Source organism: Ylistrum balloti, unplaced genomic scaffold (genome assembly GCF_031769215.1).
Source record: "Ylistrum balloti isolate Yb309-2 unplaced genomic scaffold, AGI_CSIRO_Ybal_v1 Utg370810, whole genome shotgun sequence".
NCBI classification, from domain to species: domain Eukaryota; kingdom Metazoa; phylum Mollusca; class Bivalvia; order Pectinida; family Pectinidae; genus Ylistrum; species Ylistrum balloti.
This window is the reverse complement of record NW_026782469.1, coordinates 119,952-141,410: the sequence shown is the minus strand read 5'-3', so window position 1 is coordinate 141,410 and position 21,459 is coordinate 119,952. Positions and strand designations below refer to the sequence as shown.

Below are 21,459 nucleotides of genomic sequence, written 5' to 3'. Positions count from 1 at the left end.
ACAGCGGAAATAGACTTGATAAACATGACGTTAATTTTTGTAATTTTGACAGTGACCATTACTGTTTAAAGGGAAAATAACAATTAGGACTCGTTGAGATGTAGTGGAATTTGTACTTCCGTATTTCTATGTGAACAGTATTCATCCATGTACAACATGATCTCTCCTCTTTGTTTTTCCTTCTCCATTTATTTACTGTTTTGTTTGAGAAATATGTATAACATGAAGCTATGAATAATAATAATAATACCAACGATAAAATTGGAATGTGGTAGACAGAAATCGCTTTCTAGAATACAAGGACATGAGACGACGAAAAACATTTTGTCATAAAACAATTTCAATATGCTTTTTCATCACAGCCATCCAAATAATATTGTATAAGGCAGCAATAATTTTATGAGATGATACAATCCAAATTAGTAGTAATTATATACATCTGTAAAATGATTTACACTTTTATCTTTACATAATGTATAAAACTATGATGGACATTACCAGATAGTTTTAAAAAGTGAATGAAATTTGAGTTAAAATTTGAAAATATATATTTCATTTTGATTTGTTAAGTTTGAGCAGGAATGTAATATATCGGCATTGTAGGTCCAACCTCGACTATCAAGTCTGTACACTATATCCGAGAGCGAGATTTTAGGCCACACTCGACTATCAAGCCTGTACACTATATACGTGTGCGGCATTGTAGGTCCAACCTCGACTATCAAGTCTGTACACTATATACGTGTGCGGCATTGTAGGTCCAACCTCGACTATCAAGTCTGTACACTATAACCGAGAGCGAGATTTTAGGCCAAACTCGACTATCAAGTCTGTACACTATATCCGAGTCCGACATTGTAGGTCCAACCTCGACTATCAAGTCTGTACACTATATACGTGTGCGGCATTGTAGGTCCAAACTCGACTATCAAGTCTGTACACTATATCCGAGAGCGAGATTTTAGGCCAAACTCGACTATCAAGTCTGTACACTATATCCGAGTCCGACATTGTAGGTCCAACCTCGACTATCAAGTCTGTACACTATATCAGAGAGCGAGATTTTAGGCCAAACCTCGACTATCAAGTCTGTACACTATATCCGAGAGCGAGATTTTAGGCCAAACCTCGACTTTCAAATCTGTACACTATATCCGAGAGCGACATTGTAGGTCCAACCTCGACTATCAAGTCTGTACACTATATCCGAGAGCGACATTGTAGGTCCAACCTCGACTATCAAATCTGTACACTATATCCGTGTGCGGCATTGTAGGTCCAACCTCGACTATCAAGTCTGTACACTATATACATGTGCGGCATTGTAGGTGCAACCTCGACTATCAAGTCTGTACACTATATCCGAGAGCGAGATTTTAGGCCAAACTCGACTATCAAGCCTGTACACTATATCCGAGAGCGAGATTGTAGGTCCAACCTCGACTATCAAGTCTGTACACTATATACGTGTGCGGCATTGTAGGTCCAACCTCGACTATCAAGTCTGTACACTATATCCGAGAGCGAGATTTTAGGCCAAACTCGACTATCAAGCCTGCACACTATATACGTGTGCGGCATTGTAGGTCCAACCTCGACTATCAAGTCTGTACACTATATACATGTGCGGCATTGTAGGTCCAACCTCGACTATCAAGTCTGTACACTATATCCGAGTCCGACATTGTAGGTCCAACCTCGACTATCAAGTCTGTACACTATATACGTGTGCGGCATTGTAGGTCCAACCTCGACTATCAAGTCTGTACACTATATCCGTGTGCGGCATTGTAGGTCCAACCTCGACTATCAAGTCTGTACACTATATCCGTGTGCGACATTGTAGGTCCAACCTCGATTACAAATCTTAGCACTATGCTACTTGTTATTGAGAGGGGAAGTTATTTTTTGTGAATGGAACTGTATATCAAAATAGTTCATGGACTATAACCTGTTTCGGGAGCTATGATTAAAAACAATACTACATCTGCTAAATGTATTTATTGGGTGTCTTGACCTGTGAGCTGCCAGACTCATTTTGAGGTGGAGTCTCCTTGCCGTGGGTGTTGACTGTCTCCGTGAAGAACATACGAAAGCCATATCGCATACAATCCATAGTGAACAGGGTAGTGCTTTTTGCCCAGGACACAATTACAACAGCCCAAACCAGTTTCTCACCTCCTCGAGAAACACAGACTGCCACAAGTAGGTTATATATAGGCCAGCGTTCTAACCGAGGAAATTTTCAGGTCCCAATATAATTTTTGTTTGTTTATTTTCCAACGATAAACTCGAAGACCTTAGCAACACTGAAACCGGAAGGACAATATATTTATACCTGCACATACGTACGTAGTTATACATTTACCGAGGTTTTGGATGAGGTAGAAGACGTGTCTTTCTGCGTTGCGTGAAGTACATAGAATAAATGCAAATATCAGGAAAAAACAAGAAAAGAAAACATTCAGATAAAGGCTCAGTAAAAAAGGTTCTTAACAAAATATCAAATAAAAATACAGTTAGTCCGAAAACATTCAATACATTCGTGAATCGTTATTAGTGAAACGTCCTGTTGGAACGCAACATTTATTGATCGGAAATTAAGTGCGGCTCCACGGCAGTCGTATTTGTTATTGAAGAACAACTTTCAATATTGCCTGAGAGGTGATCATTTGGAAGCAGAGAGATATAAAAACGCTAATTTGTTGTATCAGTATCGAAACAATAGGACCCTACTTCTCTGTGAGAGAAAACATGACAAAAGAGAGTTTAGATCAATACTATGAGAGAACTATTCATGCTATATCAAGAATCTTCTTTTTTTTCTGAAATAGTTTTTCTGTGTTACAATCGTGGTTGTGGTTTTGCATCACCGATAAGGTTTCTGGTAGAAGTTTCACTTCTGGTATGGTGACGTCACTTCCTGTTGTTGACGCGTTTACCAATATTAATATATTTTGATATTGTACATGTACTACATGATATTAAAATGTCGATGAATGAGACATTTTTTCCATTCTTGACCACACTTGAATTCTTAGAGCTGATTCGCTCTTTTCGTTGCTCTATGACCTCAGCATAAAATGAATATCATTACGACTGAAGACTTGCACACCATGTCACGCACTGATCTTCACTTAACGTTGAAGATTTCACTTTTAATATACTCTATTGACGTTTTAACTAGAACAGGGTTTTCCTCAAGTTCCGCTATACAATGTTCCAAATACGAATTTGTAATGTAATCAAACGAGTTACAGAAAAGCTATACTTGGTATTGTAAAGTTCGGATGAAGTGTTATTATGATGAAGTATCAAGACCACTTTAGAAAGTTCCCAGTTATATTTTTAGTGATATATGGGACAAACCTACACGGCCCCCATATCCTCACTTAATCTTAAAAGTCCTTTTTTTGTTCAAGAGGGATATCAGGGCGATGTGTCAGGTGATACACATCACAGAAAAGACATTGATAGAGTGCAATGCTTTATTTTTTGTATTTCACAACTATTTGATGAAAGTGTATCTGTGTAAAAACCATGCTGAAACAACGTTGTGTTAGGTACTATACATGTACAGTCATATCAATAGGCGGTATCTTATAGCTACAACACATGGACATAAAAATGTGTAGTAACCGCAGCTACAACACGTGCGCGTGTAAATGTATAGTAACCACAGCTACAACACGTGCGCGTGTAAATGTGTAGTAACCGCAGCTACTACACATGTGCATGTAAATATGTGATAACCGAAGCTAAAACACATGTGCATGTAAATGTGTGGTGACCGCAACTACAACACACGTGCATGTAAATGTGTGGTGACCGCAGCTAAAACACATGTGCATGTAAATAAGTGATAACCGAAGCTAAAACACAGGTGCATGTAAATGTGTCGTGACTGCAGTTACTACACATGTGCATGTAAATATGTGATAACCGAAGCTAAACACGTGAGCATGTACATGTGTGGTAACCGCAGTTACAACACGTGTGAATGTGTAAATGTGGGGTAACCGCATTTACAACACATGGACATATAAATATGTGATAACCGAAGCTAAAACACGTGTGCATGTGCATGTGTGTTAACCGCAGCTACAACACGTGCATGTAAATGTGTGGTAACCGCAGCTACAACACGTGTGCATATAAATGTGTGGTGACCGCAGCTACAACACACGTGCATGTAAATGTGTGGTGTCTGCAGCTACTACACATGTGCATGTAAATATGTGATAACCGAAACTAAAACACGTGTGAATGTAAATGTGTGGTAACCGAAGCTACAACACGTGTGCATGAAAATGTTTGGTAACCGCAGTTACAACACGTGTGCATGTAAATGTGGGGTAACCGAAGCTACAACACGTATACATGAAAATGTGTGGTAACTGCAGCTACAACACGTGTGCATGTAAATGTGTGGTAATCGAAGCTACAACACGTGTGCATGAAAATGTTTGGTAACCGCAGCTACAACACGTGTGCATGTAAATGTGGGGTAACCGAAGCTACAACACGTGTGCATGAAAATGTGGTAACTGCAGCTACAACACGTGTGCATGTAAATGTGTGGTAACCGCAGCTACAACAAGTGTGAATGTAAATGTGTGGTAACCGCAGCTACAACACGTTCGGATGTAAATGTGTGGTACCGAAGCTCAAACACGTGTGCATGTAAATCTGTAGTAACCGCCGCCACGTACGAAAGCAACTGTACGTGCACACCTACGTTGGAGACATTCATAACTACTTGACTTGTGCTCTTACCTGTACGTGAGAGACCACCATTACCTGTACATGTATATAAATGATGTATTTGTGTGACTATCTATACCACTGTACGTGTACACGTATTTGTGTGACTATCTATACCACTGTACGTGTACACGTATTTGTGTGACTATCTACACCACTGTACGTGTACACGTATTTGTGTGACTATCTATACCACTGTACGTGTACATGTATTTGTGTGACTATCTACACCACTGTACGTGTACACGTATTTGTGTGACTATCTATACCACTGTACGTGTACACGTATTTGAGGGATTATTATAACCATTTACATGTATTTGAATGGTAACCGTACTGTACCTGTACATGTCTAAGACAGTTACCGTATCTATGAAACATTTGACCAAGTAGTGTTTTCAAATAAAATGTGACGTTATATATATATATATGTCACACAAATATGTGGGACTATCATAACCACTGTACGTGCACACGTATTTGTGTGACTATCTATACCACTGTACGTGTACACGTATTTGTGTGACTATCATAACCACTGTACGTGTACACGTATTTGTGTGACTATCATAACCACTGTACGTGTACACGTATTTGTGTGACTATCTATACCACTGTATGTGTACATGTATTTGTGTGACTATCTATACCACTGTACGTGTACACGTATTTGTGTGACTATCTATACCACTGTACGTGTACACCTATTTGTGTGACTATCTATACCACTGTATGTGTACACGTATTTGTGTGACTATCTATACCACTGTACGTGCACACGTATTTGTGTGACTATCATAACCACTGTACGTGTACACGTATTTGTGTGACCATCATAACCACTGTACGTGTACACGTATTTGTGTGACTATCTATACCACTGTACGTGCACACGTATTTGTGTGACTATCTATACCACTGTACGTGTACACGTATTTGTGTGACTATCTATACCACTGTACGTGCACATGTATTTGTGTGACTATCTATACCACTGTACGTGTACACGTATTTGTGTGACTATCTATACCACTGTATGTGTACATGTATTTGTGTGACTATCTATACCACTGTACGTGTACACGTATTTGTGTGACTATCTATTCCACTGTACGTGTACACGTATTTGTGTGACTATCTATACCACTGTACGTTTACGCGTATTTGTGCGACTATTATAACCATTTACATGTATTTGAATGGTAACAGTACTGTACCTGTACATGTATAAGACAGTTACCCTATCTATGAAACATTTGACCAAGTAGTGTTTTCAAATAAAATGTGACGTTATACTTGTCAAAACTTTTAATGTATTCAGAAAAAAATGTCTTAATAATGAATTTGATTTGCATATTATTATTCTGACATTCTTGCATTTTTAATTATTTGAAAAGAATGTAGGAACAATGAAGCTACACCAGAAAAAACAACTGTTTCATTATAGCCTTTGTTGAAATTATCATCTGTACTTTTCCGTGTGATTCAAAATGTGTGTTTTCGGCTATTTATGTAGTTTGTTATAGATTATGCAAATGCACTTTTTAACCCTTATGAAATTTACGCTTGTCTTTTTTTCATATGTTACGGTTTTCGGTCACGTTTACACCCTACAGAAAAAGTTCCACCCACCCCCTCCCCCTCACGAAAAAAGCCGACTATTATACATTGAAAAATACATATAGACATGAGTTGTCGCCCCTGTAACGGCACACGACACTATGATGTTATTTACGAGCTGCATGATGTGTGTGTCTGAGACTAATAAATAAAACTGAGGCGGGTCCGGAATTGTTTCATATATATCTTTCGGCGACATATATATATATATAAACGTTTGTCATTTTAAGTGTTCACAAGTTAAGTCATTAGAGAACTGTACATTTTAAGAAGAACAAGGAAGAGATTTTATGTTAATTAACTTATCAATTTGATTTTATTTTACAGAGAAGGCAGACTTGATATGATCACAATATAGAGATATCTTTATTCTTAGGATATTTGTCATTGCATATCAAAATTACGTTTTTCTGTGCTTGACTGGTCTGTTTCACACAAGTATATTTACAAGTGTATACGTCTACACGTAATATACCATATAAGTTCCGTATGATTGGCTTCAACACTCTCCGTCCATGAAACTTGTTTTAATGAGTCATGATATCATCACTTCTCGGTACACATGCAAAATAAGGACATTATAGATATATTTATATATACACATTTAGATACACATATGAAGTACACGTATTAAAATACGTTGTAATATTCAAAATAATGAAATACGCTGTATGAAATTTATACTGGTGCATTGAATAAGAATACATGTGCATTACACGTGTGTACACAGCACGTATTTTCGACATGTACACATGTGGATAGTAGGCACATACATATTGAAACCACGGTCATCATATGGCTATATGTACACCGTGAAAGTGTGAAATACGGGTGTATAATAAACACACATTTTGATACACATGCATAAGAGATTTCAGCACGTACATATGTAATGTGTTATCATAATTATTACCAATATTAAAGAGTATGTGTGTGTTCTATTTATCGGAGACGTATATATTTAAGAAATAGTCGAGTTCCTGTTAAATTAAATCTTTAAGTAGCTGATTCTAGTAATCAATATTCGCCACTTCTATTTAAGTAAACTTTGTACTATGATCGCACTGTTATAATAGTCATTGTGGTTCGTAAACAATGTGCACAGGTAACACCATTACCTGTGAAATAGTCATTGATCAAGTCAATCATGATAGTGGAATATGGCCTATCACAATTACAGCAAAAAGTAATACGTCTCCTAGTTCCAATGACAGATAATATTAATAGATGACACATTTTATTTACTTGGAGCGAGAAAAAATTATATAATGATTATCTGTTTAAACTCTGTCAACGACAAGTGGGAGCAGAGCCATATTTGGAGCTAGTGTGTGTATGACAAGCTATCGCAGCGAGCAGGAGTATAGGTGTATGAGATTTTACCGGCAGTTAGCCGAGTGTCGCTGTAGGGATGAACGTTGATATGAGAGAGGGAGACAAACATTTGTGAAATGGACACTTTATTTGTTTAGTAAGATCCTTTCACCTATATACCAACATACAAATTTACATTATAATCATTTCTTGGGATTTCAGTATTTGGAGCAATTTAAGTGAGACTTATTTCTACTGTTGAAAATATATTTGACATATATAATATTGTCTATTTATGTCGATCTACTGATATTTTTCCCACTACCTGGAAGTGAAAAATTGATTTTTCTTTTCTTTTTTTTTGGAGATGACATAAGGATCACAGAGGAATTTTCGCTTGTGAGTTTCTATGCCAGAGGCCAGTTATATAGAGAGAAAAAAGTTGTGAAGAGATCCAGAACCACACAAGTGCATTTTTGGAGACTTAACTATCTTTTATTCTAATTTATTGAAGACCCCCGGGAAGCCATGACGTCATCGTTATATATATGTGTTCTTTTCTTTCTGGTAAGTATATTTTTTATTCTATATTTATAAAAAAAGAAATGAATAACATAAACTTAGAGTTAGTATGAATGTATTTTTCAATGTCGATTTCACCGCCACCACCCATCCGCTTATACGGACTTTCTAACATTTTTGTAGGAATAATATGGATTTATTTTGTCGATTCAATGTGCGCGTGGGTGTTTTTATTTTCGAATAGTTTATTCAAATCATATCGGACTTCTCTTTTTAAATCGTCATAATTGTATTTCATGCATAATTATAGTACCTATTTGGTAATGACTACGAGTGCATTTGGACGTGTAAAGAGGCACAGCGAATATCTCCTATGACAATGCTATTGACGATAAGGCCTTAATTGATTTTGTAGGCGCCCAGTAAATATATCCTGTGCGCAGTGCTACCTGTGAAACGCCATCTATCTAGCTAGCTTAGTAGTCTGGTTCAATTAAGTGAATACAACTAATTTATTACGCATATGTGATATACTCTTATCTAAATTTTATCTTTTAATATTTGTTTTATGCGATAGAGCTACTGTAGTATGTTGTAGAGGTGAACTCTGACCCAGCCAGAGGCACAAGGCACATATGTATGTCAGTTATTCCTTCAGATCAGAACACCTGTTTTCTGTCGCCGTGTGAAAGATAAAACATTAACTGGATGTCTTCTGATGAATGACATTACGGGGAAAAAATAGGCACATACAAGATTTTTTTTAACTTGAAAACTTTAAATTTTAAGTATTGCATGCAAATTTAGGCAAATTAGTCTGCATCCTTAAGGCATGAATGTACTAAACGTTTATGTTTACTAGCTTTCTGTTATTTATGCGTGATAATCTGTAATCTAATCTCTTTTCACCGAACCCTTCCACATCCGGATAATCGGTTTATTAAATGTTTGATACTGTACTTATAACGATTTTAAAAATACGTTATATTTCTACAATTTGTACATGTTTTTTGAATTATAGGGGCTTAAAAACCTGTCAATAACGAAACCTCAGTAATTTGACAAGGCGTACGATACTTTGACAAGCTACCTGTTGATATCGGACACTCCGTAGTTTGACAAAGCCAACGATAATTTGACAAGCTACTGGTTGATATCGGACACTCCGTAGTTTGACAAAGCCTACGATACTTTGACAAGCTACCCGTGATATCGGACACTCCGTAGTTTGACAAGGCCTACGATACTTTGACAAGCTACCTGTTGATATCGAACACTCCGTAGTTTGACAAGGCCTACGATACTTTGACAAGCTACTTGTTGATATCGGACACTCCGTAGTTTGACAAGGCCTACGATACTTTGACAAGCTACCTGTTGATATCGAACACTCCGTAGTTTGACAAGGCCTACGATACTTTGACAAGCTACTTGTTGATATCGGACACTCCGTAGTTTGACAAGGCCTACGATACTTTGACAAGCTACCTGTTGATATCGGACACTCCGTAGTTTGACAAGGCCTACGATACTTTGACAAGCTACCTGTTGATATCGGAAACTCCGTAGTTTGACAATGCCTACGATTCTTTGACAAGCTACCTGTTGATATCGGACACTCCGTAGTTTGACAAGGCCTACGATACTTTGACAAGCTACCTGTTGATATCGGAAACTCCGTAGTTTGACAATGCCTACGATTCTTTGACAAGCTACCTGTTGATATCGAACACTCCGTAGTTTGACAAGGCCTACGATACTTTGACAAGCTACTTGTTGATATCGGACACTCCGTAGTTTGACAATGCCTACGATTCTTTGACAAGCTACCTATTGATATCGGACACTCCGTAGTTTGACAAGGCCTACGATACTTTGACAAGCTACCTGTTGATATCGGAAACTCCGTAGTTTGACAATGCCTACGATTCTTTGACAAGCTACCTGTTGATATCAGACACTCCGTATTTTGACAAGACCTACTTTGACAAGCTACCTGTTGATATCGGAAACTCCGTAGTCTGACAATGCCTACGATACTTTGACAAGCTACCTGTTGATATCGGACACTCCGTAGTTTGACAAAGACTGTTACCTGTAAATATCGATCTACCTGTTAAATGGACAGTATCATAATTGACCAATGAGATGAAGTGGGATGTTGGTATTTCTTGAAGCTCATTCGTTTGTCTACTATCAGCAATACCTTGAGCTTCACTCACGAAACTTTAGAGACTGCAATCAACAAGAATGTAGAGGCGGGGAAACGTTTTGTAGAGATTGCAACCCCTGGAATTTCGAGGATCCTGATGCAGAGCACTCTCTGTTTAATCTGTTCTAACGACATGCCACTATATCTTCGTGTTTGTCCATCTTTATGTAAAAGACGGTATAACTAAACGCACCTGTAAGTTTTTTTGAATTTATGAGCGTTGTCTTTGAAAGGTCACATGCCACCTTAACTGATTCGCTGAATTTTAAGATATCAACATCTCGAAGCAGCTGTATTTACTAAACATCATAAAACTTTCCGGAAATAGCCATTAGCACCAGACGTTTCGTAATACTAACGGTATGAATAGTTTGACCGTTTGCTGTGTAAAAGTACAATATTTAAACAAATTAATGACTTTTCATGGTACCGTGAGAAATTTAAATATTCACACGAAAAATAAACATTTCTGTACACGTGTCACGGAAATTGATTACATATTTATGTATGAATATTTTCGGTTGAATAAGTTTATTCAATTTCAATACATTGACTTGACGCATCAAAGTTTGTGTCCCTCGTAGAATTTCGTCACTTTTGTCCTGCATACGTCGGATCGGGATTCTATATCTGGTTGGAATGTAATGATATATTTCTGTCGACCTCTGAACTCTTTGCAGCTAAATAAATGAACATTTTTATACTCAGAGTGGATTAAAAGTACTCTTTAAAATACACGCACAGGGACCTGCGAATCAGTTACTATATTATATTAGAAAGTGATAAACGTTTAGGTTGAAATGCTGTTTAGTTAATGGAGTACTACAATAGGCACAGGGACCTGCGAACCAAACACGGTGATTTACTTGAGCTTGTCTCGATTTCTGAATCGGACATTAGATTAGAAATTATTATGCGATAACCAGTAGAAGATTAGAATATGACGTTTTGATAACTACATAGTCACCTTCATTAGAAAAATGACCAGTGTGCAGCGCACTAGCACTGGCGTATGAAGTGTACCATCTCGTTACACAATTTTCCTCACTTAGTGTACAAAGGATCATAGTTCAGACGAAAATAATGGTCGATTCCTTACCGTCCCGTACACTATGTACATCAAGGCTAGTTCACTACACACGGGTTATTTGTCTGGTGAAAGTGACTATGTAGTCATCGAAAAGTGACACCCAAATCGTCTACTGGTTGTCTACTCTACTCCCGAAAATGAATACGCCATTGTTTACATACCTGCAAGTTTAGGGTCTGATATTTTTCGAAAAAGAATGGTGTGGTAAAGGATTAAAAAAAATTGGAGGTTCAGAATATGTGTTTCTTTAAATGACAAATAATTTACCAACCACGTGTATGTGCTATTGGTTGCCTACCGATTTTAACCGGACATAACCGGAAAATTACGACCTTCAACGAATGGGGATAATTCATCGGATATCTGGTACTAAATCAGTCATCTACTCTTTAACGACGTGTCTTGATGTCTTACACTACAACTTTTCATCAGAGTTTGTCCCCAGAAACCGGAAAACAAAATCGATTATTCACCGATGTTAACCGAAAATATCCGAGAAATTTCGAATGATGACGAGTGCATCGAATCCTCTGCTTTATCTACTGTCAATACACGCGTTATATACACGCTATCTCCTAGACACTGGAGTATGTCAGTAGGTCAGGTGAGGGTGTGTTGGGCCATCGATGACGTAAAAGAAATCCCCAAGGTATTTTACTACGACGTATATCATGATTGATTAATGGTGACTCTGCCCCACCCCCGGGCTTAAACGCAGTTTAGATTTGTAGCGATGCAAGAACAATAGATGACAGTTATACAGTGCAGATGCCTACCTTTCTCCTGGTTAGTTCTCACAATGTATCACTCCAGTTGGACACGGATGATTTGATTGTAGAATCGAATAGGACAACCCATCGGAACTTCCAAGTATATTCATCTGTCACCTCTGATTTTTAGAGAGTCTCTGTTTCTACACCCACTCTCTTTCTAGAATTTAACTTTGTTCTTTTTCAAATATGCTGAGTTATTTATTCGTCAAAAACGGTTCTCTCTCTTTATCTCTACGCTCTCTAATGGATATTACAGACTAACAACATAATCCTTTATATAATGAGAAAACAACGGAGTCCAATATAAATTGAGAAAACAACGGAGTCCAATGTAAATTGAGAAAACAACGTTGTCCTTTATAAATTGAGAAAACAACGTTGTCGTTTATAAATTGAAAAAACACCGAAGTCCTTTTTAAATTGAAAAAAAAAACAACGTTGTCCTTTATAAATTGAGAAAACAACGTTGTCCTTTATAAATTGAGAAAACACCGAAGTCCAATGTAAATTGAGAAAACAACGTTGTCCTTTATAAATTGAGAAAACAACGTTGTCCTTTATAAATTGAGAAAACAACGTTGTCATTTATAAATTGAGAAAACACCGAAGTCCTTTATAAATTGAAAAAAATAACGTTGTCCTTTATAAATTGAGAAAACACCGAAGTCCCATATAAATTGAGAAAACACCGAAGTCCTATATAAATTGAGAAAACAACCTTGTCCTTTATAAATTGAGAAAACAACGTTGTCCTTTATAAATTGAGAAAACAACGTTGTCGTTTATAAATTGAAAAAACACCGAAGTCCTTTTTAAATTGAAAAAAAAAACAACGTTGTCCTTTATAAATTGAGAAAACAACGTTGTCCTTTATAAATTGAGAAAACACCGAAGTCCAATGTAAATTGAGAAAACAACGTTGTCCTTTATAAATTGAGAAAACAACGTTGTCCTTTATAAATTGAGAAAACAACGTTGTCATTTATAAATTGAGAAAACACCGATCCTTTATAAATTGAAAAAAATAACGTTGTCCTTTATAAATTGAGAAAACATCGAAGTCCTATATAAATTAAGAAAACACCGAAGTCCTATATAAATTGAGAAAACAACGTTGTCCTTTATAAATTGAGAAAACAACGTTGTCCTATATAAATTGAGAAAACACCGAAGTCCTATATCAATTGAGAAAACAACGTTGTCCTTTATAAATTGAGAAGTGCCATATAAATTTAGAAAGCAACGAAGTCCTATATAAATTGAGAAAACACCGAAGTCCTATATCAATTGAAAAAAAAAAACGTTGTCCTTTATAAATTGAGAAAACAACGTTGTCCTTTATAAATTGAGAAAACACCGAAGTCCCATATAAATTGAGAAAGCACCGAAGTCCCATATAAATTGAGAAAACACCGAAGTCCCATATAAATTGAGAAACGATCCAACAGTAATAAGATCTTATCGTTTACATAAATAGGAATCCACTGACAACAAAGGGCTTCCTTTATCTCTTATCAGTAATGATATATCCCGGATAAGATGAAAAAATCCCAGACGTGTCACGTGTTCTGTAAAGTGTTTGTGGTTCATCATATACATATCATAATTCAGAAGGATGTGTTTCTCGTGTTTTGCGTCGTTATATTTTACAGTAATCTAATGTAGTGACATGAAACTGATCTAATGGCGTCTATTTACTTTAAAGACAAATATGTACATGTAGTATCTTAATATCCGAACCAGTCGTGTGTGCATCCAGATGGTATTTAACTTACCCTGATTCAATGTCAAAGGCAGTTTTGAGCTTACATTTATAGATATATTATGAATTTCAAAGTTTCCATTACATTTTTTTTTTAAATATTCTTCATTTTTTTTTTGCATTTGATATAACAAATTAACTGTTTTTTTTCGTTTTTTTTTTCGTTTTTTTCGTGTGTTTTGATTTTTATCTGTTTTTGTTTTGTTATGTTGTTTTGGATCTGTTTCTGTTGTTTAGTTTGTTACGTTTCAAGAAACAAATCAGTCATTCCAAGTTACACTCACAAAATATGTTCACCTTACCAGGCTGTCTAGACAAAGTATCATCAACTTCACAGCTATATGCTATCAAACTCCGGATATAATCATGGATTTGAAATTTTCTTAAATTACATACACAAATTACAAAGTTAATAAAATTGAAGATTTTAAAATCATTTCAAAATTAAATAAAATGCTGAAAATTTCGAATGAAAAGTATACATATAAACTATAATACATAAACTCTCATCGCTGTGTATAAATCTAGTTCAGTTCTGACAGCGATAACCTTATACAAAGATATATATATATATATATATATCTAGATAATCTTCAAATGAATGTCAGTATAAACTTGACTGAGAAGTCAGTGTTATCGTTGGCAACCAGATATTGACTTGGTATAGACACGCTTTATAAATCACATTTCGTAAACTAACGTAAGTGTCCCTCTAAATACTTACTAGAATGTTTGGCGTCGCAGTATCTTCATATTGAGTGGCCAGTTCAGTTGTTTTATTGTCGTTGAAGTGACTTTGATGACAGTTGCTCGGATGCGCAAGCTGTACGAATAGATAGAGGTATCTTCTACAATACAAACCTTGATAATCTGGAATCCAGTTACTAAAGTTCAATTTTTTTTATTTACGCTGTCAAAGCGAAGGTGATGGACTTGTTCTTCAAACAAAGACACGTGCACGTCAACAATTACATTTTCAAATAAAATTGCTATCATTTGATTTGATGATGGTTATTTTTAATGGTCGAGAGACATTTTGTATTAAATTCTATCGGTTGTTACGAGTTCGAAAATCTTTAAATTCAAATCTATATTCAGAGTACATGTATGTTAAAATTCAGTCGTTACTGAATCTGTCACACTTTAAATATTTTAATTCTTAATTAAATCCCTTAACCAATTCAAACTTTTAAAATCGGAAAGCTGACATGTTAAATGTGAAAAATACTTAGAACCGTTATCGCACAGAACACTTATTTATATACACACAAAAAGACCCAATAGCAAAATTCATCACTGTCATTTAACATTTGTAAAAACATAACTTCATTTTTTAAGATATTATTTTTATAAGAGTTTTTTTTTTGTCTTTTGAATAAAATCCTGTACGTTTCTTTAATGGTGACACGACCGTATATTTTAAGTGGGACAATCTCCATGTCCTTTAGTGTGGAAGACTGTACACTGTGGTACATGTTGAAAAGGTATTATCGTGCAAACACTTTTTTCATATTGAATTCAAGAGCAAAATAAATATTGACAATGTTTGCATTCGGATATTGCTGTGTCATAAAGAAATCGGAGAGTACTGGTATTTCATTTAAACGCAACGCATGATAGACGACATAAGCCTATGTGAGGTAAATTTCCAAGCACTGTCCATATTTGTTAATTTGCCAAAGCACTGTCCATATTTGTTAATTTGCCAAAGCACCGTCCATATTTGTCTAATTTTCAAGACATCGGCTTATGTTTAGATGTGTTGAATTGTCAAATATGTATTTGTAGGTTTTATATCGGCAAATCACCGTCCATCTGTGTTGAACTCTTAAATCATTATTTTCAAACTGTCAATGCATCGTCCATATATGTTAAAATGACAAAGTGTCTTCCTTATGTTTAAAAATGTCAAACATCGTCCATAGGTGTTAAATTGTCAAAACACGTTCCATTTGTGTCAAATTGTCAAAACACGTTCCATGTGTGCGTCAAATTGCCAAAACACGTTCCATGTGTGCGTCAAATTGTCAAAACACGTTCCATGTGTGTGTCAAATTGTCAAAACACGTTGCATGTGTGCGTCAAATTGTCAAAACACGTTCCATGTGTGTGTCATATTGTCAAAATACCAGATATTGTCTTTATGTATTCAAAGCGCAACGTTAAGTGTTAAACAATCAAAACGCCATACTTATTAAACTGTATAAAAACCCATCTTTCTTCAACAATCAATCCACTTTCGAGTTTGACATTTCAGATCCTTTTGTCTACTTGTATGGCTATGACGATACCAAGCTTATTAATGTAATGTGAACACATGTTTAATTGAAATTTGGTAATTACTGATACTATGTACTATCTGTATGACCTGTTATCTTCCCTGCCTCGGGTATGTTGACATTCAGTGACATTTGACATATAATCGGGTTTGATAATATTATTTGATTACATATCAATAATCGATATTCTTACGTGGTGTTGAATAACTGACTCCACAGTCACTAGATTAATTCATTTTGATAGGTGAACAGGAGACTAAAATGATTGATCGGATAGTTTGATTGACTGTAATCTAGACCCCTGTGTTTGACGTTGGCGTTTGGCGTTCTCGATCCGAACTCTTGCAACGCAAATGGGGACGATTGGAAAATATTTCACACCATTGTTCAAATAAATGTTATTAAGATGCTTAGTAAAAGTTGATTAACTTGTACCCTACGACAGGTTTTTTAAAAAATCTATTTTGGTCATCATTTTATTCTCAAATAAACACTATTAGTAACAAACAGTATAATGTTATTTGAATGGTTTTTGCTTTTTTTTAAATTGTTGAACACACAATAAGTACGTCCTGTAATGGCGTTGAACTTCCTGCATTTGGTGGGACGTCATTTTAGAGTATTTTGTTTACATCCCCTCCCACACAAACCACACACACACAAATTACCTTTACATTTACTTTCTCAGTAGTTTATGTGGATTCGTCTCTTTCGACTGAATCGAGATCAGTCTCCCGATAAGAAATCGACATCTTCAGAAAAGTAATCCATTTCTGATATTGAATCACATGCAAATCTATTCACATGTGTTATTATCGTAAAACTGTGGTTTGTATTTGCAACTAAGAAGGTTTTAAACTTTTGATATGTAATTTTCTTGCTTTTTAAAAGGATTTCTTTTACAAAATTCTTGTCATAAACCCACTGGATGCATACAGCTGATTTTCATACAAAACGAAAGCAATGGTACGGAAGAGCGACACGATAATTGTATAGTATTTTGTACATGTGTTTATACAGAAAGCACCACCTGTGTGTATACTTCTCGTCTCAAGCTTTCGTCTGTCTGGCTACAACGTATCACCTTCATAGAGTTACCTTGTTTCTATATAACCGGTATATAACCACTATCTTTCTATAATTGTCACCGGTATTTCTAATTATCACCTGTCTGTAACTACATAACTACCATCTGTTTTGTGTAGGTCGTGTCTATAAGTGCAGTGTATCACCTGTCTATACCTCCCATCTGTCTAAAACTACCACCTGTCTATACAATGTGACTTAAATTATCACCTGTCTATACCTACCATCTGTCTAAAACTACTTCCTGTCTATACCTCCCATCTGTCTAAAACTACCACCTGTCTATACAATGTGACTTAGACTATCACCTGTCTATACTTACCATCTGTCTAAACCTACCACCTGTCTTTACCTACCATCTGTCTAAAACTACCACCTGTCTATACAATGTGGCTTAGACTATCACCTGTCTATACCTACCATCTGTCTAAAACTACTTCCTGTCTATACCTCCCATCTGTCTAAAACTACCACCTGTCTATACATAACATCTGTCTAAAAATACCACCTGTCTTAATCTACCATCTGTCTAAAGCTACCATCTGTCTATGCTTACCATATGTCTAAAACCACCACATGTCTATACCTACCATCTGTCTAAAACCATCACCTGTCTTTACCTACCATCTGAATAAAACTACCATCTGTCTATACAATGTGACTTAGACTATCACCTGTCTATACTTACCATCTGTCTAAACCTACCACCTGTCTTTACCTACCATCTGTCTAAAACTACCACCTGTCTATACAATGTGGCTTAGACTATCACCTGTCTATACCTACCATCTGTCTAAAACTACTTCCTGTCTATACCTCCCATCTGTCTAAAACTACCACCTGTCTATACATAACATCTGTCTAAAAATACCACCTGTCTTAATCTACCATCTGTCTAAACTACCATCTGTCTATGCTTACCATATGTCTAAAACCACCACATGTCTATACCTACCATCTGTCTAAAACCATCACCTGTCTTTACCTACCATCTGTCTAAAACTACCATCTGTCTATACAATGTGACTTAGACTATCACCTGTCTATACTTACCATCTGTCTAAAACTACCACCTGTCTTTACCTACCATCTGTCTAAAACTACTTCCGGTCTATACCTACCATCTGTCTAAAACTACCACCTGTCTATACATAACATCTGTCTAAAAATACCACCTGTCTTAATCTACCATCTGTCTAAAGCTACCATCTGTCTATGCTTACCATATGTCTAAAACCACCACATGTCTATACCTACCATCTGTCTAAAACCATCACCTGTCTTTACCTACCATCTGTCTAAAACTACCATCTGTCTATACTTACCATCTGTCTAAAACTACCACCTGTCTTTACCTACCATCTGTCTAAAACTACTTCCTGTCTATACCTACCATCTGTCTAAAACTACCACCTGTCCATACATAACATCTGTCTAAAACCACCACATGTCTATACCTACCATCTGTCTAAAACCATCACATGTATATACTTACAATCTCTCTAACACTACCAGCTGTCTATCCTTACAACGTGTTTAAGACTAACACCTGTCTATGCCTAACATATGTCTAAAACGTCCACCTGTATATAACTACCATCTGTCTAACACTACCACCTGTCTAGACCTACTATCTGTCTAAAACTACCACCTGTCTTTACTTACTATGTGTCTAAATCTTCCACCTTTCTATACCTACTATCTGTCTAAAACTACCACCTGTCTATATCTACCACCTGTCTTTACCTACCATCTGTCTAAAACTTCCACCTGTCTAGACCTACTGTCTAAAACTACCACCTGTATATGCTTACTATGTGTCTAAAACTACCACCTGTCTTTACCTACCATCTGTCTAAAACTTCCACCTGTATATAACTACCATCTGTCTAAAACTACCATCTGTCTAAAACTACCATCTGTCTATACTTACTATGTGTCTAAAACTACCACCTGTCTAGACCTACTGTCTAAAACTACCACCTGTATATGCTTACTATGTGTCTAAAACTACCACCTGTCTTTACCTACCATCTGTCTAAAACTACTACCTGTCTTAAACTACCACCAGTCTATACTTACTATGTGTATAAAACTTCCACCTGTCTACAACTGTCTTTAACTATAGTTTGTCTGTAACTACAACAACATGTCTTTTCCCACCTCTCTACACCTATCACTTGTCTGTATGTACGTAGTATGATTTTTTCTTTATAAAACCTGTTTGTTTTTTTCGCGGGTTGAGGAAGTCTTAAAATACTACCTAAACACGTATAAGACCGGATGTGCCTCAATCCCATTTTCGTCGAACCACATGTGGTGACTCTTTGTAAACAGAAAATCTTGTCTTGCCCAACAATTTTATGATACTTTAGTTCAGAATAAAGAAAGAAGGTCATGTCATTCTCTATTCTAATATTCATATACCAAGTGATTAATTATTTGTGTCATTCTAAGCTGGACAGCGTGATATTATCTCTTGTGAACGTGACACTTACATCGTTTGTAGTACATTGCTGTATAGACAATCGTACCAGGACTGGCGACGATTTATTATGAACAGATATTTTTTTCTAACAAAGATATGTTTGTAGATTGACCTTATACATATAGTCTAGATTTAGACGATAAACTTCCAACAGCTGATCCGATTTTCGTTATAAATTTCCAGATTGGCAGTTAAACCGAGTGTAAAGGTGAATGACTTTTGAAAAATAAGTAAATGTCTTTGGCACAAAAAAGGTCATTCCTACGGCCATTTTCTTTTAATAGGATTTCACTGGCTCTGTATTGACATTGGATTTCAGCCACGATTTCAGATTTATTTCGTGTTTATCTGACCACGTAGTGTTTGTAATTCAATACAACCACATCTGTTTTAGAAGTACGTATTTTTAAAATCTGTAGCATCTAATGACATAAACTTATGATCAAAGAATGGTTTTGGATGAAAAAAAAAACAATGACGTTGTAACGGAGGAACGATATAACGAATAGATGTTTTAAAATGATGGAGCTGTGACGCAGTGACGAAATTGTAACATAACTATATAGGCAGGGAAGGGGTAGGGAAGGGGATGGAGCGGGTGGTAGGCAAACGGCATTTAATTATATTGCCAGGAAGGAAGTTCAAACATATCTGATTAAATATTCTACCCTAATTCCTGTATTTTGGAATACATTCTGTAATAATATTTGAAGCAGTCATGTCTCTCCGTCAGGGGCAATAGACATGTCTTCTTGGAAAACTGGAATTAGTTTTAGATATATGAACCAGGTTTGTTTACATGACAGTACACACGTAAATCAGCCCCGCACTTTTTCAGCATCAAGAACATTTTAAGACTTGTTTGTGATTTCTGTGACGGGTTCGACAGCCTGGATATCTATATACCACAGTACACAATACCTGTTGAAGATAGGATAGGCGACCAAACACCTTCCCACGTATCAGACAGGGAATCGGACCTCTGCCCTCTTGGTGAACCGCTAGGGCACTATCCATTGTGGGACCAATCATATCTATGGGATGGTAGAGGGTATAATATACAATCAAGCCGGCGAGGAATTATTGTTATGTTATTTCGCTCTCGTCTGAAATTACATATGGGATTGAACAAGACTATATGGCTGTGCATATTATTTAATCTTAAGCGTGTTGTAAAGGTATAAAATACAAGTGATGTCTTTGCCGACATTTGTTTTTGAGTCTGTGACCTGGTTTTTGGACATCCGCCAAGTATAGGTATATATTTCAAACAATCTGTTACAAGTTCTATATAAATTCATATGGAAACTGTCACGCGCCTTGTTTTTAAAATGTCGATTGAAATATAGGGGTTTATAATTTTGATAAATGATTTTTAATAAAGCATATCTAAGTAGCCGAAGAAGAAATATTTGGCGAGAGCAGTGAGGGGATAATTCGAAATCTCAAATTTGTTTAAAATATCAGACATTTTTTCGGGAAAGGTGGAAAGAATTTGATTAAATCACCATCACATAAAGAATTGGTGGAGGGAAATAATTAGGACTGG

The 21,459-nt window shown here is 36.2% G+C and overlaps 1 protein-coding gene across 3 annotated transcripts in view; it reads left to right on the top strand.

Moving 5' to 3' along the window:
• Window positions 1–7,786: 7,786 nt before the first annotated feature.
• LOC132558679 (cartilage matrix protein-like) overlaps window positions 7,787–21,459 on the top strand; it is a 64,519-nt gene continuing 50,846 nt past the window's right edge. The window contains exons 1-2 of one of the 3 annotated variants that reach the window (XM_060223272.1): window positions 7,787–7,855; window positions 8,066–8,265. In XM_060223272.1, coding sequence (XP_060079255.1) covers window positions 8,227–8,265 — 39 coding nt within the window. In that variant the 5' untranslated portion in view covers window positions 7,787–7,855; window positions 8,066–8,226. Of the gene's footprint in view, window positions 7,938–7,984; window positions 8,266–21,459 lie in introns of those variants that run through there. The other 2 variants (XM_060223273.1, XM_060223274.1) reach the window with 2 other exon arrangements.